Here is a 25,454-nt window from a genome sequence, read left to right as displayed (position 1 = left end):
ACAAAAAACGTATTCATTCATGATTTATAGCACATAAGCTAGGCAAAAAATCCCGTAATAATCAATATAGCGGTTATTCGGCAAAATTATTCGTAAACACATCCGTCTGGTATCAAACATGTAAAATGATTCGGTACATAAATTACCATAACAAACAAACCAGACCCATAAAGCTGGCTATTAATAAAGGGTCCCTTTCATTATCAGATAAAAAAACGAAATAAAACATCTCTAAGTTAATTGATTGATGAGGTACCCACTCGGGTACAGCGTGGGTGCGTGACCGGTAATGGCCGATGCATAATATCAGCTAATTACCCAGAGGACGTCTTGTTCTCGTGCTATGTTTGTGCAAATGATTTGCATGTTTGTGCAATATCTGCGACCTAAGGATTCAAAGATTGCAGTTATGAGCGGTGTCTTCTATTTGACGAAGAAGAAATTCGTTTAAAGTATAAAATCATTAAGGTAAACTCAGGTAAAGTATTAAATACGCAATCACACTTCACGAGATACGGCCTAGTTACAGATGGAAGAAGAGACTGCAGAACCGTAGTAATAGGATATTATCCTTACTATTTGCGAACGCAACCCTAAAAAGGTTTGCCAGGCGAGCGGTTTGCCAGGCTAACATATAAAATCCATCCTACAAAAAGCTTATTTAATCTCCAATCTCGGTATATAACAATTGTTTTAACAAGTTTAGCGACATGTAGCAAGCGACATTAAAACCTAAAATCTACAACCATAGGAGGCTAGCATTATCTCCTTTACTCGACCGATAATAGTTACGCAACACAATCTATTTGTTGCGAATATCTCTAGACTAATTCTAATTCCCATCTCAATCAATTAATTGCTTCGCGACCACTAAACCGATTAGTTGATTGATGTGCAGGTGGGCGTGACTGCAACAGGGGATGGAATCCCATCTTATTCTATGTTGAAAACTATATTTTAAGGTAATTTATTTATTGCCATTGCAGCAGGATTGTCGACAGGGTCACCGTAGCCCCGGGAAACGAAGGGTAGAGGGGGAATGTGGGTGGGTTCTACTTAGAAGAAATCTGTCTCTTCTTTCCGCTCAGAAGTGGAAGACACCTAATAGTATCATATAGTATGGATACAAAAAGGTCGAGGCAGCGGAAAACAACATTAATAAATGAAGGCCTATGCCCAGACTAGGGTTAGGTTCACAAAGAAGATGATGAGAACCCATATAGCCCAACAGAAATCGGACTGATCTACTTCCTTTGTCATATACAATCGTTCTTTAATATTTTTTTAACAAATTAAAAATACGCAACTAGCTAATCAGAACGTTATCCCGTCACATTAATAGTCCTTTGTGTATAAAACCAACAATTAACACACAAGAGCTGTGTTTACATTTCATCGTATCACAACACTCGCTGTGCACGATAAGATAAGCCGGTGCTTATCAGATAACCCAGGCCATACAAACGAGACGACATGGCGTCGTATTAATTCTTGCACACACGCACACATATGTACATAAATGTGTCTGTGTAATAAACAATGACAAAACAAGCACATGCAAAAACACGGACGGAAGGATTTTGGATTAATGGAAAATGCGATTTGATCCCCGAGAGAAGCAATTATAAGATCAATGAATGGTTGTATTGAGTTTAGTTATCTTTGTGCATGTCATTTGAATGTTTGTGAAACTCCCTGCGACGCAAGTATCCTTACTACGGGAGACGATTATAAGAAGCGTAATGACCGATTAAATTATAGGCTAACCTACCTGCTAGATATAGAAACTTAACTCAGAAGATAAGGCATCAGCAACCATAAAAATGGCTCTACAATTTGCCGCAAAAGAAATGAACGCACATAACATTAATTACTTAAAACTACATCAGGTGATTCAAAACACATAATTATAAAATTCCACGATTAATCCAAATAAAATAGGAAACAATTCCTATCCGTTGTACTTTTATCAGGCATGGTAATCTATTCTCAGAAAAACAATAGCAGATGGTACATTGACTTGTAAAAAAACAAGTTAAAACGAACAATGTTCCGTAATTATAATTATTGATACGAAACTGATCTTATCATGAGGATTATAACGCGAATCGTATTAATTGTTGCGAATAATTACAAGTGATGATGACAGATGTAAGTCTGTGCATTGAACTTTGTCTTTTGAGGTTTTTTGAACTTCGTTAATCCATTTACTTTAAACTGAAACTCATTGTGAGTCGTCACTTAGTAGTATAACTAAGACAGGTTTAGGAGGGGTGTATATATGCCTAAGTCATGCTCTAGCTTAGAATATACATCTTAACAATACATATTGTTGCAATGCCCTGATAACTGGGTTGAGGAGGTCAGATAGACAGTCGGTCCTTGTAAAACGCTGGTAAGGAGCTGCATCCGCTTGGGCTGAAAGCCGACACCCCAACATAGTTGGGAAACGCTAGGATGATAATGTCTCAACCGATATATTCCTGCGTATGCAGGCACGCACAAAGCACGCGGCGTATTATCGGAACTCTAACGCGGGTCATCGATTCATATTAAATACGTTGAGACGCAAGCTTCAAAATAGTGTTTTGTATTACAATCAATAATAGATCCTACGTCATCGTGCTGTGTTACGTTGCAAAGCATTTTCGTCTTGGATGACCACTGAACTACAGAAGCAAGCAAGATTTTTTCACATCGGCTTAAAACCGTTCTAATAAAAAAAAATCCGAATAGGTTTATGCGCAGAAAGACATGCGTGACGTCACAAACTCGTTAACAATAACAAACGTATTTTCTACCTCCAGGGCTTACAGTAATATTAATGCGGGTGTGGAAGAGAGATGACGCTCTACACCGTGTATAGCGCTGTCACGATTCCACAACCACAATAATATTACTTTAAGACGTGATAGTAGATTCTGAGCTAAGTCTTATTGAACTTTCGTTATATAAATAAAAAAGTAGTATGTACAAATATTTACACGTGTATATTTATTATTTTACGTCGTTTTAGTGTTAAACAGTGTAAACCACTGTTTGTAAACACAACGTTTGATATGTCAAGTATTTACTTTTGTGTGTCACGCGATTCTACTACGAAGTCCAAGACAAAATGAATGGTATTTTAGTACATTTCGTATATAAATAAGTTTTAAGTTACTGTATAGTACATTCATGGAACTACAGAACTTTGACCCATGGATCTTTTGTACCTAGACTTTACCTAGATGGAATTTTAGGTTCATCAAAGACAATCAACAAAATATAGGACGAAGTTCTGTCCTCGTCCTGAGTACGACAGATAACTTAACAGCTTCGTTACTTTAATCCAATGACAAGCAAACCGCGAACGCAATGCTTACCTAACCGAAGTTTAAACACCACCGTTTATTTGTCCACCCACATTTTAAACCGTAAAGCACACCGTCTATGTAACTTAAGTAACAAAAGCTTATGAAGCAGTTCTATACAAAGAATGGCTTCAGAAACGGGAGCCGAGCTGATTAAGCCTTAATGTACGATCGCAGGGCACCGAGGCGAGTTACATTACAAATTAGTTTAAAAAAAAAAGGTATAAAGTGGTCTTACTGAAAGCTGGTATAATATAGTAACTGGAGATAGCAAATTGTACTTGATTTTAAGAAAAGTTCCGTACAGCTATATGTAGGTATAGATTTTTACCCGAGATTTTTGTTATACGAAAACCTTGTATATGTAAAATCATCTTATTTATTAATTTTAACGCTTTTACTTATAAAAAACACATATTTAAAGTTGGTTTGAGTAGACTGAGTTCTGAAAACAGTACTCCAAGAAATCCAAAAAAAGTCAAAACGTAAATATCGAAAGTGAACAGGATCATAAAATGGTCGAACGTAACATACGTCGCGTACTTGCATTCCATTATCAACGTCCACAACGGGTCGTTACATATTCAAACAAGGAAAAAATACGTTCAAATGGCATTTGTATTTTTGAATATGTCGGATAAAGGGTCGGACCTTCGTCAGTCCTACGAGTACTACTTACTGCCTCTCGCGTTGAATTATACATTATGTTTTGGGCAATTTCTGAAAATAAATAGACCACGAAACACGAAATCGAATCTTGTTGTGGAAACTAAAACGGGATAATTTAATTGAATTGAGTATAATTTTTCTTTTTAGATTACAATTATGGGCTTTTTATTCATATCTCATGTTAAATCTTTTCTCTTATGCATCAATCACCTACAAACCTACATCGAGAAATCACGCAACCCAAATCAAAACCACGTTATTTTCATCAAACGAACAGGACCAGTCCGTTTCACAATGTTTATACCGAGATGCAAATAGATAGAGTGACGTGGTTAATCCATCGGTTAACTGATGCGTTCAAATTGGGCCAGATGGAGCGAACGCGTTGTTTCGAAATACGGTCGAGTTCGGTTCTCGTTTCAGAGTCCTACCAACACATCCTAAAGTAATATTGCAATGTGGAAAAGAGACGTGGCTCTACACAAGATGTATTGCTGTCACGCTCCGACAATTTCAATAATTTTACTTCAAGAGGTGATGGTAGGATAGGCTTGCGACATCAACATCACTAGGTATCAAACGGGAAAACGTGTGATGCTTAATCACGCTAACGAGTCCATCATTCAGGATGTTTGGGTGTAAAAGTAAATGCGAACTGTTTGGTTTGGATACGTTGAGAAAATGCTCAATACGAGGAAGAGGATGTGTAATTTGATGACTTCGGAATTGGATTGTAACGGGAGTGTTTGTTGTTTGGTTATTCTGGCAGTAGCATGTCCGAAATAGAAAAAAAGGACTCTTGCTTTCTTTGATGATGTAGGTTAAGTTTCAGACAAACATGATATTTCTTTTGAAGCGGAACTAAGGTTTACTTTATCCATCGATTGGAGGACAGGAAGTCATCAAAAAGGAAGATAATACACACATTATTATACTGGAGCATAATGGTAATTGCTCCCAGGAATGTTGAGTAGATCTGTTTCATAAGCGGTTTACTAAAACGCATTCCGGACGAAAATAATACAGTCCAGTATTCTAGCTCAGTGTTTTCGGTCAACGAGATTTTCTGAAGTAGGTACTGTTGAGTGCTTATGGGCTGTGAAAATTAAGAGAGATAAATAGATCTCACATACGCAATGTCTGCAACGGATTATGACATCTGGTTGTTTAATTCGACGGTTATTATACGCAACGTTGCATATGATAAATGTTTTCCTATTGCACAGTTTTTTCTTTTATAAAGTAATTGTTTCTAGATAGATATCATAATGTAATACACACATAAGACTTATAGTTAGATTCTTATAGTTAGATTTTTTTAAGGTTTTAGATATTCCGCCTAAGTAACTTAGCTACTTTTATTGATACGTGCAACCAAATTGTAACTAAAAGTTATTAAATAAATTCTCATTATTTAATTTAATTTCAGTTCCGTTTTATTTTAATTTCAGGCGGAGATTAGAGTCTTATTTTTGAAACTACTTTGTGCTGAGCTGTAGAGTTTGTTACGCTGTTTCTTCTTCACACCCAGATCACTTAGAAAGCGGTGAAGAGTAGACAAATTAGGGTGCTTTATTTAAAGAAATCATTGAATTGAATTCGCTGTGTCATTTACTTTCAATCCCCCAGTTTTCTCAATTGTCTTTACATCACAATGTTCGCTAATGTAACTTTTCCCCACAACGCCACATCACATCTGCCAGCCCTGTGTAAGTAGGACATCTAATCTGTGAGTTCCTCTTGCCACACAAGCAAGCTTCGTTACCACAGTCAGTTTACAAGTAGTCGTAAAATTCATGTGATTTAATAGCGGCGTGGGTGTGAAATAACAGCTATTTACTACGCACGTACATTATACAGTTACATTGTACCAAAAGATAGAGGTGTTGAGATTTTACGGGCTTACAATGGGAACTATGTGTAGATTGTAGATGTGAAAATGTTAACAGGTATAATGCCTAGTTAGTTCATAAACTGATGCCCGATGCTTTTTGCACTTAGGTAATTTGTATGATAAGTACCCAAAAATCAAGCATTAAATTTGTATATACTGAATACTACAATGAATAAAGGTACATATATCTAAATAAAACAGAAAAGGATAATTAATAGAAACTCTCGCAAGGACAAACGTAGACTCAAAGAGCAATATAAATCTAAGGCGGTAAGGTTGCTAAGCTTTTAATCCTATACAGTAAAGAAATACAGCCAAGGCCTGTCCCCGGTGGGTGTAAAGTAGTTATTGTGTAAATTAGAACCGCAATTTATCAGGTTTATTGCGATTGGTGTTGCTTGGTCATCACAACGAATGGGTACCGCCAGCGTAGGATGGGTAGGTCGGCGTAGGTCTTGAATAATAGTAAGAATTAAGAAAAGTTTTAAACTATTTGTATTTGAGGTAGATAATTACTATGAAGAATGTGAGGAATGAGAATGGGACCAACATCTAGTCTAAAATAGCTAAAGGTTAGACCACTCGTCCGAAATAAACTCCACCAGGTTCTCATCAGTTAAACCTAATCAAAATTTTCAACTTTATTAAGTCAAAACACTTCGAAAAAAACACACCCACTTTCCTAACTACATTGCCTTAAAGTTATCACATAAAGTTACGGAGTTGATTCAAACCTAAAATCTGCATCGAATTAGGAATGACGCCCACTCGATTACAACACCACGTTCAAATCATTACACGCTACATTTATTTTTGTTGCTTTTACAGTGTTGCGTGAAATGTAAACCGGCGTTATTAACACGACCTTGAAATGGAGTAAAAATTGTTAAAATTGGTTTTTGAATACTTGCACGCTATCTAATATAGCTTGCTTGTTTGTGGCCTACTGAGGTTAGGTAATAGACCCCTTGCATAAAGTTGATGGCGAGTTCAGCCCCCGTACACATAAGACGTTTTCTAAAAGTGTTACAGATACTTCATTATAAAAATTACACTTCTTTCTACAGGTCACGGGACTTGTCACTTCTACACATTCAAGCTATTTAAATAGTTTTTAATGCCTTCAAAATGTCACGAGTAAGGGGAGGCTGACGTGAGAAGATTGAATGGTTGGTAAATGTTTGAAATAAATTGGTATTAATAGTCCAAGGCATAATCAAACCGGCTGCAAGATACTAAATATGAATGGATGACTGACATCATGAATAATTTTTTTTTAATTTTCCATGTCGAGAGCGACGGGATCGGTTTTCAAAATTTAACCAAGCTTCTTCGAAACACATAGAATATCGAATTGTGTCAAAAGTATGGGCTATCAGATAAACATGCTAGGTATAATATACATATATTACTGCCCTAAGTACAATTAAGTTATTATCGACATTACCTGTAATTATGTAATACCGTTATTAATTCCATTAGCTTTTCGTAGAAACACATTTATATTAATTCAGGGTAATTTTTCCAGTGTCTGTGTCATGTTTGGTCATTGACGGTACTTTAATAACACACCGACAGTTTAATACTTTTACTAATTGTTATCAGAAAATACGACGCCATTTAGATTCAAGCTGGTTTTCATGGGATTCAGGCTGAATAGACTTGTCTGTGTTGATACAGACAGCAAGCGCACTGTTTCCAATCATGGAAAAGGAATTACTCTCAATCAAATCAAGAGACAAAAATGAGTTGCCCAAAACCAGCTTGCGTGGGGCTTTAAATCGATGGGAGGATACATAAAAAAATAGTCGTCTCTCCTTTAACTCATAAAAGAGGTCTGCACACGAGGACCTCTCGAAATCCTTCGGTAATTAATAGTTAAGGGTAAATCACTAGTAAGCCTGCTAAGTGAGGCATGCAAGAAAGCTCCCCAAAACGGCTGATGTTTACCAGGATTTTCCCAGAAAGAAAACATTTACCGGGTATTCCTGCTAATAAATTCTCAGTGCGATATTGAGTGAGTATATTTCATATTTATCGAAGTGTTACATATTATGTTACCAATAATTTCTCCTATCAACAGTTTCGTAATAAACACGATGACAGCGGCAAGTACTTTCAGATACCATATCGGTTCCTATTACCCGATATTGTACTAGGTATTAATTAATTCCCGTTAATAAACTATTATAGGGAACTCTGTATGTTTGTTTGTGTTAATTATGTTTCATTTGTAGTTACGAGAAATTGTTATGGAACATTCAGTTTAGCTAATTAGAAAGCTAATAAGTAATAGTTCAAAAATATTTTTTTATTTGTTTGCATATTAAAATAAATTTGTTTTATTGATTTTAAGGCGATAATAAAGGATATTTCCCGTTTTAGTGTCATTCGGTCTTTTACCGTTAATATATTATTGTATTTTTTGGTATTTAACTATTTACATGTAACATATACACACATGTACTTATTCTATTATTTATTTAAGTTTATAAACTGACTATACAGTAAGAAATAACACAACATCTATATATTAATACGTGATGCCAAAACTTTGTACCCCTTTTTACAAAAATTGCGCGGACGCAGGAGCATTAAATTTGGCACACTTATAGTTTATGTGCAGGAGAAGTGCAGAACGCTAATATTTTTCAATAATAATGCTTATAAAGTACATTAAATCAATAAATAAAACATTACCCACACTACCATGCATTTCACACACACATGTTTCTTTTGTTTTTAATTTTGTCCGTAGACATAGAGTACTGACATTGACATATCAAAAATATATATATTTGCCTATACATACTCTGTGGTCAAATGGTTTCTTTTGATTTTCATTTTGTGCATAGGCATAGAGTACTCAAAAAAAAGTTTTATTTGCCTCATTTAATATAAAAAAAGATTTTAATAATAATGCATAAAAAGTACATTAAATCAGTTAATAAAACATTATACTAACCAGCATGCATTTGACACACGCATACATACTCTGTGGAGTCTGTGGTCAAATTGTTTCTTTTGTCTATTATAAACATAGTTGAAAAGTTTGTTTCCTGTAGTTTTGTAAACACTTTTTTAAATAGATACTTTGTTTTATTTTCTTTTAATTTCATATAATTTGTTCAAAAAAGAAATTGGCAAATAGCAGTCTTGGTCAAATCTGTGGTTATAGTAGTTTAGTTTTCGACAGTAGAACCTTAATAATGTTTGAATATTATATTTTAATAATGTATATTAAGTCACTTACAATTTAAATTTATTATATGGTCGAATTTCGACCACTGGGCGACCACTAGTAAAAGTAAACACATACAGGGCTGTTGCTTATTTCATAAGAAGACTCAACCAGACAGACCCGCGATAGGAAAACTGGTTCATATTGGCAGTCAACACTAAACTTAAAAAGTAATATAGATAATTTTATACTTAAATAAACTTTTAAATGTAACATTATAGGTATTTGTTCCCCCTCCATAAAGTCTTGTTAACACAGTCGTTACCACGAGTCTAGTTAGGTGTTAATAATCGTGATATTAACTCAACAAAAAGCCACGACACAATGATAACCCGTTTGTTCTTCACACAAAGGGACACGACTCGTGTCAGTGGACTAAGGGCTAGCATATACTAACAAACCGGTGAGAACCGACAGAATACGTTTTAAAGAAATTTCATCTCTAAGTAATAAAAATAAGCTTGCTATTCCAATGGACAGTGAACAAATTTTTGACTATCTCACCTGAAATGTAGCTCTATCAATAGACATTGGAATAAATACCCTATGTCAATCCCAGTAAGTTTAAATTACATTGATTTAAACCCTCTTTCTTTCCTTTATGTGCGTAAGCCCTTAGTTGTAGCCTTACATAAGATGCACACGTCCACTGTCACGCCGCGTGTTTGATACCTGCCGCTATTGTTCCACAAGAATGTTTTGTCTCCACCCCTAGTACGCACGAACGGAAATATTTTGACGGCTATGTAGACATGTGCCAACAGCCAAGATAGTGTTAAAATGGCAAACGGTGAAGTTCAATGAACTCAAATGTTAAATTAATAATACGTAAAATTTCGTCATTTTCCACGTGTATTTAAGGCGGCTCAATATTATTTTTCACCCACTAAGTTTCGAAAGTTCAAAATAAACCGTTGAAAATATTGAATTTAATTCTTTGGTCCCCGAAAAGCGGAAGAGATTATCAAAAGAAAGAGCTTTAGAATGGCCATTTCAGCATAAAATTTCGTCGCAAAACTTTTATTATAAAAATATTCAACTCTTTAAATAAGTCACTTGTTGGAATCCCGTCGCCTTCCACAAAGAATGGCTTGGAGCCGCCAACAATACGGAACGGAGGTTCAGAGAGCCCTCCTCACACAATGGGACAATATTGGCTGAATATAATATTGTCATAACCCACTTTATTTAACGGAAGAAAAGATGCAATGCTTTTTTATCGCCGGAATGCAGATATTAAATGGACTTTTAATATTGTGCGAATATAAACAAAGTTTCCCTTTTCAAATCCTCTATCTGGCTGTTCATAAGCGACTTTTGGACGAGACAAGTGGAAAATGTAAGCATTTTTTTCTCAACAGTTGGAAATTTCAGGGTATTCATAATTGTCAATAATAAACACAATTTTCACAAAAAAAAACCGACTTCAAATTAGTTTCAGTATTGCGTTTTTTGTAATCTTTGTAAGTGCCCTTGAACATTATTTTTTTTCGAAATAGTTTTTATAACCTTTGTAGTGAGTTCAGGCGTGATAATATGTTGTGTGATGGCGTAAACAATGCTTAGATATGCTATAGCAACAATTGCGGTTAATCTGCTGTTATTTATTGAAGAGTTCCCCCGATTTCTACAAGATCCCATCATCAGATATTGAAATGGTGATAATGGGACCACACGGGAAGCACAAGCTTTCAAATAAAAAAAGAATCATGAAAATCGGTTCACCCAATCGCAAGTTACGAGGTAACAAACATAAAAAAAAAACAGTCGAATTGAGAACCTCCTCCTTTTTTTGAAGTCGGTTAAAAACTCTTAAAAACAACGTAAATGGACAGGACATATTGACTAATCCAACCACATAAACATACATCAACTAAAATCAGTTTTCATTGCCTTTGAAAACGTCAAAATAGAACGGGTCCCCATTGTTTTATTAAGCTTTTGAAAAGGCCCAAATGATTCGGAATCCAATTATAATCAAATTATAAGAGTTACACAGTCAGGTTGCACGTTCGTTACAAATACAAATACATAACGATGTTTGGTAGGCTGGTGCCAAATATTTACCCAAACATTTGAACAAACATTGACGTTAAATGATGTCCAACACGGACTGCGTTCGTGATTGGAATGGTAAATACAGATGGAATACTAGAATACGTTACCACATAACTTCATAGCCATATTTGGTGATGCTAAATATGGTGAATATCCCACGGTTATGTACATGGCGATGACAGTTGTTTAACTGTATCAGATGACTTAGTAAGAGCTTTGGAATGATATCGTTTAATAGTCGATGATAAGGTATTTTCCCACATTAAAATATCAATAAGGAAATGGATGGATTACGAATGAAAGACGTTCTTGTTACTAATATGAAACAAAATTTTTTCGGACAACTCTACGTCATTACCAGAATAACTCAACTTAAGTGTTATGGCAGTATTATAAAAAGTAAAACGTAAAAAAAAGTTGTCAATTAATTATCTTCAGTGAGAGTCGTAGATCTATCATCTTAACATTTCCCGGACCTCTTCATCTGGAATAATATTATAACTTGGTAGTATACGTTGCACAAATAAAAAATCAACAATGTGGACAATATTGGCCTTTCCCATCCGGCTTTTTTCCTTCCTTCTCCACCCTCAATTTCCAATTTCTTTCGCTAGAAACATAAGCCCTCATAAACTATGTCTAAATCTCCATCTAGTCTTAAAACTTACTACCAACTTCTAGTTACCAATTCAAACTTGACTCAAACACATCCATGTTCATCATTTAACAATAACATAACCGTGGATACAGTGCAACCTTAATCTCGCTTCCAAGGTAGGAGCCGTTAAGTCCTCGCCTCGTAACTGGCTTCCAAGGATTATCTATCTCAAGTTTGCTAGCAGCCTGCAAGATAATGCACCCAAGACACTTGGCGAATAAATTACTTGAAGGGTTACTTGTTTATGTAGTAGCTTTTACAAGCATGGAGGTTGGTTATGGCTGTAAAAAGTAGTCTTGGATTCAAAGCTATCAATATACAAAATTTCATTAAATTCGCTTGAGTGGTTTAGGTGCTATTGTTGCCTAATATAAGTCTAACAGACATAGTACTTTAACATTTGTAATGTTATTACTTAGTGTGAAAGTAGTCGACTTTAGAGATCGGATCTTGATTATTTTCATACTTGTAACAACTCCTTCAATATGATGCTTTTATTCCCTGGATTGCAGAGGAAACTAAATTATTATGCATGCCACTTTAATCTGCTAACGTTTTTGCAGAGCTTTCGTTCAAAAAAATTCGCCGCTACCAAGAAATTTTGGTAAGAATGTTGAGCTGCAATTGTAAAAATAGTTGTAAAAAACTGAGTTTGGAGTTTTTTTTTTATGTTTCGAGTAAATGAACTCTTAACAGGCATTGGGTATGCATGTTGCAGTAATAAGGAAAAAGAAGAAAGATGTTTCATTTAACACTAATTAAAACTTTAAATGGTATATTAAGGAAATTGGCTGACACTGAGCAGTTATTCTCTATGAAAGTAAACACGCTATACCCGACCTTTGCTTCAACAATTATGTAATCAATGCAATTAATCCCTAACGACAATTACCTATACTAATCTTGAACTTTACCTCAGTATTTACAAATCGTATAATAATGAAAGAGTAGGCAGCGGACGACCATGAAGGCAAATAATGCAAATTGTTGCTTGATTGATTTGTAGACAATAATCTATACTAATATATAAAGCTGAAGAGTTTGTTTGTTTGTTTGTTTAAACGCGCTAATCTCAGGAACTACTGGTCCAAATTGAAGTTTTTTTGTGTTGAATAGACCATTCATCGAGGAAGGCTTTAGGCTATAAACCATCACGCTGCGACTAATAGGAGCGAAGATACACTGGAAAATGTGAAAAAAAAAACAGGGCAGGTATAAATCATAACTTATATCTTCTACCCACGGGGACGAAGTCGCGGGCAAGAGCTAGTAGTGTTATAAAGTGGGTTTCAATAAAAAAGGGATATGCCACTTTTGGCTACTGTGATTTTTTTACTTATATCTACTTTCTCATTGCGTTTTAATTACTTAAAACTAATATAGGAGTACTTAAGTCTGGAAAAATGCTATCGCTAAAGTAGCAAAGCATCGCTCAGGCTAATTGAAAATTTTCTTTGAAAAGAAAATATAGATAACTTTACTACGGGCAGATTAATTCAGAGCAAAAAAAGATCATTTGACGACCTCCGTGGTCGAGTGGCATACGAGCCGGTTTCAAGGTGTCGCTAGCTCTGAGGTCCTGGGTTCGATCCCCGGTCAGGACTATGTAAAAAATCACATTTCTACATTGTCTCGGGTTTGGGTGTTTGTGGTACCTTCGTTTTATCTGAATTCCACAACACAAGTGCTTTAGCAACTTACTTTGGGTACAGAACAATGTATGTGATGTTGTCCGCATTTATTTATTATTTATTATCATAACTACTGATTTTATGTAAGCAAGCCTAGCTCTTGTGTGTTCTAAGTTTAAAACCTAAAAATCCCATATATCGAAATGTTTCCAAGTTAGGAACTTGGTATCGCCCTGCATCTGCATAGTGACATCGTTCTACATTCCGGGTCAAATGAGTTGCACCCTTGTATTTGGGTTACGGTGAGGCCGCCCCAAGCCGACAACATTTTGCGAGAACACTAATGACAGTGTTATGAGAGTGAAGTTTATTTTGTCTATGGTTTGTACGAAAGAAATGTTTGTTTTGGTTATTGGACCTTTTTTGAACTCCGATAAAGTTGGCTCGTAAAATAGACGATGAATATAAAATTAGGATAATTATCGTAATTTAGGTGTTTGGCAAATTATGAGGTGGATGATAGTGTATTTAGGGGTTCATTCTATAATAAATTTGCAACTTTTCTAAGCACTAATATCAATAATTGAAGCAGGAACAGCATTCATTAATAGAACATTTAGTGTTGAATACGTAAATTGATATCGTCAATTTATTGTTATTTTTTTACACCACCAGTTACAATACAACCCGATTGTATATACAAGTCTTTAATTATACAGTGTATCCTAAAATATAGGAAAAGTCATCACTTATTTATCTAACACGTACTTCAAAAGGCGGTAAAAGTTATTGACCTAAATATATTTATAAATCGCATAGAACACAGCGATACATCTTTGAAACGAAATATATATTTTAACAACATCAACAGTAAACACGTTCACCTAGAATTCAAAACCCTCAACAAAAAGAAAACATATTTCATCAGCAGTGTTAAGTGAAAACACAGTAAAAATGTGTAATAAATCGCAATAAATACACAGTTTTACATAAAATAAAGGGTCATTATGATTACGAGAGCTTTATGAGAATACCGATGCGAATAGTATAATGATTTACAAAGCGCCCACTTTACGACACGAGAATATTTTATGCGAGTTTCTTGTCATAAATTTTGAGATTTTCTTACGTCCAATTTTACGGTGATTCCTGTTGTTTACGATCGATTCGAATTGAAACGTTTCGTACAACTGAATCGGTTGGAAATATCTGTTTTATCGAATTATTAAAACATATACAACATATGTTATGCACGCAAAAAAAAACGCATACATCGATTTTTTCTTAAATTTAAGTCAATAACTCTTGATGATTTCTCCACGAATTTTGGAATATAAATTTCGACGACTAACTATTTTTTTATTATCATCCCTGTATTTCTTGAGCGTGTCTGCTATTCATGCCAGTTTATTCAGGAAGAGTCTGACATTAGCCCCTAGGGAACGGGTGTCAAGGTGGAATCCAACCAAACCAAAAAAGTTACAACCATATTTATACCAAGTATTGTCTTTCACACATATTCCTAAAATACTTTCCTCTTCAGCGACTATATCCACAGCTTAAAATGAAATAGAAAATAGTAGCTATAAAACAGCCAGACACATTACATTAAACCATAAAGCTTTGCAAACTTTTTAACAAGCTGAGCGATAATCTTAACATTACTTTTTATATGACAACCTCTTTCATAGCTTTCAAGGTCTGGAGACACGATTACATGAGCTACAAGTACAATAACCTCAAGTTAAGCACTACTTACGTTATCCTCATGTGTGATGGGTGTGCGCAATAAAGATTTTATCGTGTAAACTGTAAAGCCTACAACTTGATATGATCTCTTATCTACGTGTCGCCCAAACATGTTTTGTTCCTTTTATCGTTTATTTTGTCACGTCTGTTTTACATCACGTTTAGTTGGACATGAGTATGGTTCTGAATAGATACGACATCGATTACTAAAGCGCTAGAGCTAGTTTTTCATTTACTGGGAAAGAAACAACAGTCCAAAATAACATGAAAAAATATTCTGCTCGGGTTAGTGAAGACTTACGAATATTAATAAAATCAAGAGCATTTTATAAAAGTGTTACATCGAGTTAAAGCTATGAAGTTCACAAGTTTTACATCGCAGCGTTCGAAAAATTTTCCCATTGAACGCTCAAGTGTATCGGCTTCAAGCAGAGCTCACAAATTGCTGCAGTTCGTAACTTTCAAAACTTCCTACTCCTTTAAATTCAACGCGAATACTTCATTCGTATGAAAACTTAGTCACAATTCTGGCACCCACTAAACTTTGATATAAGACGAGGAAAATAAACGTTACTTTCCCCATTTGAGAAAATGTTGAAAACATTTTGGTTTATGAGACCTCTATGGGTGATGAAATTGAATTGTAAACTAAAAGTACTGCTGTTAATACAACTTCATATCTTGTAACTCAAGCAATACTTACGTAAAACTTAACATAAAAAATAATTAATTCGACGATACAGTTCAGAAGATCGAGCCCTATTTTCATAAGGTGGCGTAACCAGAGGCTCTGCTATGCTACCACCTCGTGAAGTCACCCGTCTAATTTAGCAGTAGTAGAAACGAGACAGCACATAACTACGAGTAGATCAGCATCTTGCTTTCACAAATGCAAGAGTCTAACATTAAGGAGATGATACCCCATACCCACAATATTGCAAAACAGAGCAATTGCAAAGCTTCGCTCAAAATACGGAGCAAAATAACAAATGAAACCTCATTACACGTACTTGAACTTTACAAACGAGACACAATGAAAAGGGTATAAGGAATTATGGCCGCAAAATCCGTATCCAGTATTTCTATTGATACCAATTACTTGTATTTTGGAAGAAACAAAATATTTAAAATTAAAAATATCAAACGAAACCACAAACGACATCCAATGCGCTCAGCAGAGCAAAGAAAGAACAATAGAAACGAAATAAAATTGTTGCTATAGAGGAAGGTTTGTTGCACTGCTCAACAATAAGTGTTTGAAGCCGGTAACCTGAGGAGTGCTTTCAATGGTGGAGTGCGGTTAGTTGGGGACAAACCGCAGGACATCTATTGAGGACGCAAACATTATGGCGGAACATTTAATTCGTGCCTACGATATCATTTCGCGGCCGGAAGATTGCGGTTAAAGATGGGCCCTTTTATTACTATTAGAGTTGAATATATTTTTGTGGTTCAAATTCCAAAAGAATCACGTAAAAGAATCGAGTCCCTGGAATACTTGTGTTTTCTAATAATCTACTTAGATACAGGTTTGTTGGAAGTAATTCCTTTAAGGAAAAAACAGAACCTTTATACTACTTTGTTCTAAAGTTGTGCGCTCTTGTAAAAAGTGTGTACATAAATTGTTAATTAATAAATAGAAACCCCAGAATCGAGGAAGCCTTAAGTAGATAAACAAAACTGAGAGTATAAAAAAGAACTCATTCATGTCTTTGAAAACAGAACTGTGACTTGATCATCAAGCGCCTTTATTAACCAGCTCGTAATGAAGAGTGACGGTTATGAAAACGAGATAACGCTACGCGAAGTGTAGTGTGCCGTCTCTGTCATAATACCCAAATTCTCCCTACATAACCATACTCATCACACTTTGTTCTCAAATAATTCTCATATAATCGCTAAACCATAGTTTTATTACACGGTTTCTAATAAAAGTGTCTCACGAATTTATAGTATTGTTACGTCATAAATCCGGTAAAAAGCAGAACAGACATTTCATAACATCTTGTGTTCATTATGCTGTAAGGCTTCTATAGTCCCCCTCGTGCCAACTACATTTCTTGGAATTCTACCAAGATGCATGAAATTGTATTTTTTTAGGATTCTCGCTACCTCCTTCGCTTTTATTGTAATATTACTAAACTCAATTTTTCTATCTGATCTATATTCCATAGTAGCTTTTCGCCCGCGGCTTCGCCCGCGTCGAGGTCGGTTATATGCGGTTATATGCGGCGTTTTCAAGAGAACTCTTCAAAAGTAAGGGATAAAAACTATCCTATGTTCTTTCTCAAGGTCAACTCTATTTCTGTACCAAATTTTATTAAAATCAGTTCAGTGGTTTAGACGTGAAAGCGTAACAGAAGACAGAGTTACTTTCGCATTTATAATATTAGTAGGGGTGGACGATCCACATGACTGTGACTATGTATTACATATCTCCATCATAGAGTAAATACGTTATTACGTATTTAGGAATTATTAGTGTCAAATTAATGTACCTACAAATTGACTGCCTTTGGAAAATGTGCCAAATGAACATTGCTTTTAGTATTGATATTGTAATGCACTGAATAGGGTCATTAGGGAATAAGAATAAGAATAAAATTTATTGTTGTAAGAATTACAATTTTCATTACATTTATTGACAATCGTCCCCAAACTAAGCTGGAAGCTTGTATCTTGGGGGCCTAACTAGATAATGCGTTATTTATCAAAAGGATAAATAACGCATTATCTACATTTTAAGACGTATTTACTAAATTACAACTTTATCATAATCATAAATTATTTAAATTACCAAAGTCTGGTCTATTGTCTAAACAATTGGAATGAACGCGTCTATTATGAATGTGAATACAAAACGTTGAATCAAGGTTAATTAATTCACAATGTTATGATTTAATTACGATGCAACCTTGGAAGGGCGCGATGTTTTAATTATTATTTTAGAATAACGTTTCTTTTATATAGACATGAAGGGACTGTAATTTAAACAATGGTTTCTTTTATGTCCCGAAGAGTACTTGTTTAATAGTAATTTTAGCTTTACGCTTTTTTTTTTAATATTTTGCTATTTTCGAACTTCGGCTAGTTGGAGAAAAACGATTTGATCTTTGAAGGCAAAATGAAGAACGTTTTTTTTCGTCTTGCTCCTATCGTTTTGCTATGGAAAAGACTTCTTATTCACCTATTCGAATTTGTATATTTTCGAACATTTTATTTTAAGTTTTTTTAATATTGTTATTTCATTCATTCTTATATTATTAATGGGAATGTGTGTGTTTCTGTTAATCGGTCTTTCACGGAAAAACTAAGCGACGAATGGAAGTGAGTGAAGTGGAGATTGTTGATTTCGCAATAGTTAAGACAAAGATAAAAAAAACTTCGACTATTTTTGGCTGACAAAAAAACAACCCTTATTTTTTTTATCTTCTTTAAATTTGTGTGAAACTCCGAAAATACACGGCTTGGTACACGTTCTACTGTACAATCGAAACATAATGTTTAATGAAAACAAATTAAATAACTTGTTTCGAGTTGTTCTTCTATGTTCTAAATCAGGAACCGTGAAAAGTTCAAAAGTCATTAATAATTCGTCCAGAGTCCAGTACCATAGAGCATTTATTTCAAATATCGAAAGTTCAAACTCGAAGTGAAAGCAAAACTAATGTGCAACTGTAGAACTGTCAGGTGCAATACAGAACTAGGTTACCTTACAAACACTAATCTCATATAACCAGTTACAAGTGACAAGGAAGTACGCTGACATAATAGATTTACCTACATCGTGACGTCATTGGTCATGTATCTCATTACACACCGTTATGGAAGCCAGACTGATGCATACTTATTATGAACTGGCTTCTGTAATATGCATTTGTTAGCTTATCTTGTTTCTATGCTGATATGCACTTTTGTTTTTGTTTCGACGTCGGCTCAAAAAGTATGATTTTTTTCTTACTGACACTTTTTTCCTTTGGAAATGAAGATTTATGGATAAAAACGACCCAAAAAATGGATTAAAACATTTAAAACCCAGCGATATGACTTGGTGAAAAGCATACGAAAGCACCCAAAATAAAATGGTCCCCGAACATGCCGATTTTGGTACGTGGATGTCGATTTGATTCTGATATCACGTCGTGCCACAGGATATTCGTGAAGATGATTCCAACGTACAAGTAGCTTAAGCAGGGTCTAAGCATTTGTGAGATCCACGAATGCTTGTTCTGTGTCTGGGTGTCATTGTGCATGTGATTTGTACGTTTGTGAAACACCCCCCGACACAAGGAATTAAATTGCTAACTGCGGGAGTCGTTTTTTTTTTCAAATTGTTTTATACTGGCCACTGTTATGTGGGAATGCTCTTGTAGACTGATTTTGTAGACTGTCGTCAGTGTTTCATTATTAAATGCAACAGTTTACTCACATGTATTTATCGAGATTGCCCGACTAGTTTCGGAGCCAAACAGAGTCCTTAATCATGAGCTGACGCGGCGGGATTGCGATTCAAACTGCGATCCCGATAAATACGGGTGAGTAAACCGGTGTACCATTGTATAATCTCCTTATGATTGTTCTAAATCCACTCGAAGTCTTCTTTTATTGAATACCTCGAATACAACATACAGTCGTTATATCCTACGGGCGAGCAATGGTAATAAAGACGAAGTTTGAAAGTCCTATCATATTCACTTAGAATTTATATAGACCGCAACGAACAAAGGTCCTAACTTTATCAATGCATGGAAAGTTCTCTCATCCTGCGAGTTTCAAGGATAATAATATGTTTCCAGTTGTTAGTTAGAACTGTACTAGGTTCACGTGGATAGCTAGTTATGACAAGTTTCTAATAATATGGTTATTTTGTCGAATCGAATCAAGTTTTTTTTTATAAGCCAATTTTGTATACTTCCGTTTCCATATTTTCAATTGCATGTTGACTCTACAAAGATCCTGAAATGTTTTTTTGGAGAGTAAACATAACGTACCTACCGTAGCTTATGTTCTGCTCAAATACGTTATTAATTTGTACCAATGCAATGGAGCTAGAAGATCCAGATTCTTACAACCATGGTAAGTTTTGCATTCATTTAATATCAGCAGATAATCGTGAAAAACAAGATGTAACCGGCTAGAATTATAATAGCTGTTACAAAACTGATTTCATACAGAGAACGCAATAAAGCCCATGTAAGGTTACAATCAGTTCAATACTTATCTAAAGCTCTTTAACAAATATTCATGCTTTTTGTGCGCATTTAGTGTTGCTGGCGCGCAGCCAAAGTTTCCTAAACGTTGTGTATTACAAGTATCGAATACGATCTACCTACTGTTGGAAGGTTACCGTTTAATTCGCATTACCTGTTTTTTTATCAATGCTTCATAAATTTAATAGCATCGCGAGAAAAAACAGTCGCGTGCTTCCCTCCTGCTATACGATTTGAAGTAGGTATTTGACTATAATCTTGGTTCGTAATGGGATTGGATTGAAAGAAAGTGCGAGTCGCAAATAAGGGTCGAGACGATACAAATGCAAGGCGCGCGCGAGACCAGTTGAACCAGTTGCTCGCCCCGCCCCGCCCCGCGCCCCCCCGCGCGAACAGCTGACATCTCCAACAACAAAGAACATCAACCCAGCCCACACAAACATAACACGCTACGTACAATCACGATACATTATTATTATTGTGAACTACACACGCGATTATATATAATTAATGGATATATCAAAACTAGGTACATTCTTACGTAAATAAGCGATATCTAAGTAACTATATATGATTTTATTAAGTTTTATTTACAGACTTTATTTATGAGGTACGTTTTAGATGAAAATTCACAGCTTTCAAAAATAAATCCGTCGCAGTTACCATTTTATTTCATACAGCTACATGACGACGGGTTCGAGTATTGAGTAAACAGTGTTGACCATGAATATCGGAGCATCCTACGTGAAAGGTGACTACGTACTAACAAAGGGCAAGCTAAATACTTGCCTTTCTGATCATCCAATACACGAAGGCCCTCGAGATGTGGCACTCCCGTGAACAAGAGTCTTTACAAAACAATATTGTCTATTTACTATGATGATTTATCACGGTAACATTGTGCTAAACGCGAGGATCACTTGTGTCGTAGCTTTTCACTGTTCGGTTGCTATGGTGCTGTGAATTATCACGACACTTGAATCTAAAGTTCTTTTTCATCTAAATCTATCGTCGTAAGTACTTTACGTGGTCAATGTTTACGTTAAATTACAGTTTATGTGTTATTTACATCACTATTTTGTGGCCTGCGAACGTGATAATCGTTGCATTGCCTGCGCACTTTATTTGCTGCGCTTCTGCGTCAACAAAACAGTCTCTCGGCTCTTGGTGTCGGGCGAAATCGCCGAGTTCGTCGGAATGGTTCGCCCTCTCGTTCGCTAGCCTAGAAAAACCAGCAGCTTTGTCCTACTCCCACATTTGACGTTTAACCTATTGGGTTGCAGCTATGAAAATTTACGAATTATGGTGTTTTTTGAAAATAGAATGATGAAATTATTATATTAACTTGTTGAAGGTTTTACAACTTGTCTATTGAAATATTTATTTTACTTTATCGTTACTTTGTTTCCCTTAAATAAAAAATTAGCATTGTAGTTTTTATCAAAATCATTGCTCAGGTTTTATGAGCAGGCGTCCAAAACTTAGCGACAAAACGAGTTTTACTAGCGTTTCAGTCCGCTGCTGGACATGAGCCTTTCCCAAACATATTGTAGGGCGCCATGTAGCGTGGGGCGATGTTATTCGTAAGATGTCGAACAGGAGGAGAGCTGTAGATCAAGCTGGGGTGGAAATCTCAATAGACAGTAATTCTATGGTGAACTCGCTATGCAATTTATTATTTTTTCAGCCATTACTTTCCCACTGCATTGCAAAGGCCTCCCTTAGATTCTTCCACTCTGTCCGGTCTATTGCTTTTGCCATCCACTGTTTGTGGTACGCATCCAGATCGTCGCGCCATCTTATTCGAGGCCGTCCTCGTCGCCGTTTTATGTTTGATGGGACCCAGAGGGTACAGACTTTGCAGTGCATGCAATGCTGATCAAGAATTTATATAGTTACGTACCATTCATTCTAATGCACAGTTCAAGAATAAATATTGCAAATAAAGCAATTTCTAAGTTCACTCAAAATAATTTAAACTGAAACAATAATGACTGTCATTTATTAATTTCTACCGTAGAAACGAGATTCCATGGCAACACATGGCTTGCACGTCATTGGGGGAAAAGGAAAATAATAATAAAAAACGTATACAAACACCACTACGCCAAACATCACGCCACTCGAGGACGGATGTTAAAGGGAAACAACTGAGAATTCATCGCATACACGTTTGTTGCGGGATGGCAACGTTTTTGTAGCTTAGATAATTATAACTTATAACATAAAAAATATCTATAAAATATAAGTAAAATCGTAAGGTAATAAAAGGCAAAGTAGGAGAGCAAAATAAAGCCTGCATTAATAAAACAGTCACAGTACCATGAACGACATTATCTACAGCGACATCACTTCAAAGTTCTCAATTTAAGCAAATCAACACTATCAAGATCACACTTTTACGAAAAATGAATGGTTTAATAATACTGGCTTTAAAAATTTATTGACAGTATCACAAATTACATTTTTTTTATTATCTATGATTATTTTGAAGCAGCAGTTATGTGTTTTTCTGCCAGAACTTTGCGGCGTTGCGAGGCGTCTTGCCCTTGCCGGAGTTCTTCTTTGGAGCCGAGTGAGTCTCACTACCGCCGCCAGTTGCAGACTCGTCGTTCTCTGCTTGCGATTTAAGAGTTTTCTTTATGTACAGTATCTGAAATTGAAGTTTTTTTATTAAATGACTCGTCAAACAAGTGTTACTTATTTGTGTAGATTAAGAACATATAATTTGCTTGTTTAATTTGTGTTAATTTACTTAAAATATTGTTAAGCTTCATAAAAAATGTAAGAATAAACTTTTCCAGTTTCTTATAGGCAACAGTTATCTATTTTTTCCCTAGACTATGCAGTCTTAACGTTAGCCAAAAGCTTCTGAAAATCCCTTCATACTTATCAATCCTTTGGACCATGATACCTTGAACCAGCCCTCATAGCATGCATTCAAATATTTTAAATTTTTGAACTATTTGTCCCTTACAACAATTGACATAATTATGATACTTATAAACAAACCTCTTGCTCAATGGCCTGGTGATGTATGATAGCCCTCTGTTTGTGATGGTTGGCCCGCTGGATGTGTTGGTCCACAGAGTTGAGTACTGCTTCACAAGCATTGCACCAGTCTGCCAGCACATCAGCGATGGACGCGGCATCCTCAAGGCGGGCGTCGCGACCTAGAGCTACGTCGACCTCAACCCGCTTGCATTCCTGGTCCAATTTTCCATGGATTATGTCTGGAATCAATAAAAAATTGCTATAGTTTTTATTTGACTCAAACAAACAAGCACATTTGAAAGCTTAACTATACACAAAACTTATCAAGATTGCTAACACAGTCTAGGAAAGTTAACACTAGGGTAAAATCAAAAGCTTTTATTGAAACAAGCTGTTTACCACTTTTTAGGCACTTTTAAATGTTACAATAGTGACTCCAGTTGCAACAATTTAGAATTAAAGATATTTCACTTTAAAGCACCTTGCTTGATTGATGACCAACGCATAAGTATCAACACAAATTTATTGGAGTTTCCACAACAGAGGTTTTGTTTGATAAGTAGTAGACATCTGTGGGTGATTTTATGAAATGCTAGATTATGATTTACTAACAATGTTTTATGTTATAGGTACATGTATGTTCTGTCTGCTACCCAGTAATGTTTATACTGAAAACTTTTCTAATAATTATTTATTAGAACAAAAAAAAAAAAAAATTTAAGTACCTGCATATATGGCTTCTATGATGAGATCTTCCAAATCCCTCACATTTTTAATATCTAATTCTTTTAACAGCACACTGTAAGGGATACACTTTTCTTGTGTGGCAAGTGATGCAATAGTCAAGTGCTGCAACTTCTTGCATTGAGCAGGCGTCAGTTCTAAGTATTCAGACTTGTTCTCAAGGTATTCTTTGTATGTGCCATACGCAAACAGATTTAGTGTCTTCAGGTGAGTAGCAAAAGGTCCAGTTTCCAACTGAAATGTTAAAAGTTTGCATTGTATTACTTTTTTTAAAAGAGTTAAGATAAAAATGACATACTTAATGGTACTTGATATTATCTCTATAGATTAAATCTAATTATTTAGCACATAAACACTCATTTTCTATGAATTTTGAAGAAATAGTAATAGTATATGCTTCCAAATCTTTACAGTCCACAATGTTTATTGAAAATGGAAGCTTAGTCAATATTATAGATAACATCTGAAGTAAGACGTAGCCAGGAAAGAAAACACTTTTATCCAATAAGATTCTCCAATAGGACATTATTCTTATTCTTTTATGGTATAAAAACAAAAAAATATAACCTCTTTTATGTTTGGCATTTCAAGTAACTCTCCAAATACATGGACTCCTGGAGCTTCTAGGACTTGCTTGATGAGTTCCGCACATGCTGATCCTTTAGCTCCTTTTGCCAACAATACAAACTGCTCCAGAGGGTGGTTTGTAGAAAATGATAACAACGATGATGGTTCATCTCTGTCCATGGACATCGGATTCATGACTAATATTTTTTTTATCTACACAAGTATAAAAAGAATAGTTTCTATTGCCACTATGTGGCAAAAGTATGAATTGAAATAATTATTTATTTTTTATTCTTTCGATAACGAATAAAGACAACTTTGCAAGTGACAGATCAAATTCAATACTTGATAGTGGTGACATCTATCCTCAGTTTGGTAAAATGTAAGTTTGACACAATGTTTTCGTTTTGTAGTCTGGTCTTGCGTTTAGCCCGTGCATATTTTGAGTGTTTTTGCAAGTAAAGATAGGTACAAAATAATTTATTGGACATAGCAATTAAATGTTTTTTTAAAAATGAAGTTTATTGTTTGTAATCTTGTAACAGTTTTAGATAAGTAACAAATGAAAAATCTCCCAATCTCAAATTTCCTCATTTTGTTCTCTAAAAAGCTGCATAAAACCAAATTTACTCCATCAGTAAATCATTAACAATGCAAGTTTTTAAAGTCTACAAAAAATGCAAAGT

At 35.2% G+C, this 25,454-nt stretch overlaps 1 protein-coding gene across 1 annotated transcript; it reads right to left on the bottom strand.

The window, feature by feature from the left end:
- Window positions 1-22,740: 22,740 nt before the first annotated feature.
- LOC113498594 (COP9 signalosome complex subunit 7b) lies at window positions 22,741-25,137 on the bottom strand. The gene is made up of 4 exons (XM_026878664.1): window positions 24,769-25,137; window positions 24,183-24,435; window positions 23,476-23,696; window positions 22,741-23,116 (listed from the first exon to the last, which is right to left on the bottom strand). The coding sequence occupies exons 1-4, from the start codon at window positions 24,961-24,963 to the stop codon at window positions 22,964-22,966; spliced, it is 822 nt and encodes a 273-aa protein (XP_026734465.1). The 5' UTR covers window positions 24,964-25,137; the 3' UTR covers window positions 22,741-22,963.
- Window positions 25,138-25,454: the final 317 nt, after the last annotated feature.

This window comes from Trichoplusia ni, chromosome 11 (genome assembly GCF_003590095.1).
Source record: "Trichoplusia ni isolate ovarian cell line Hi5 chromosome 11, tn1, whole genome shotgun sequence".
In the NCBI taxonomy this organism is placed as follows: Eukaryota; Metazoa; Arthropoda; class Insecta; order Lepidoptera; family Noctuidae; genus Trichoplusia; species Trichoplusia ni.
Note: the sequence above shows the minus strand (reverse complement) of the source record. Positions and strands in the feature narration are given on the sequence as shown.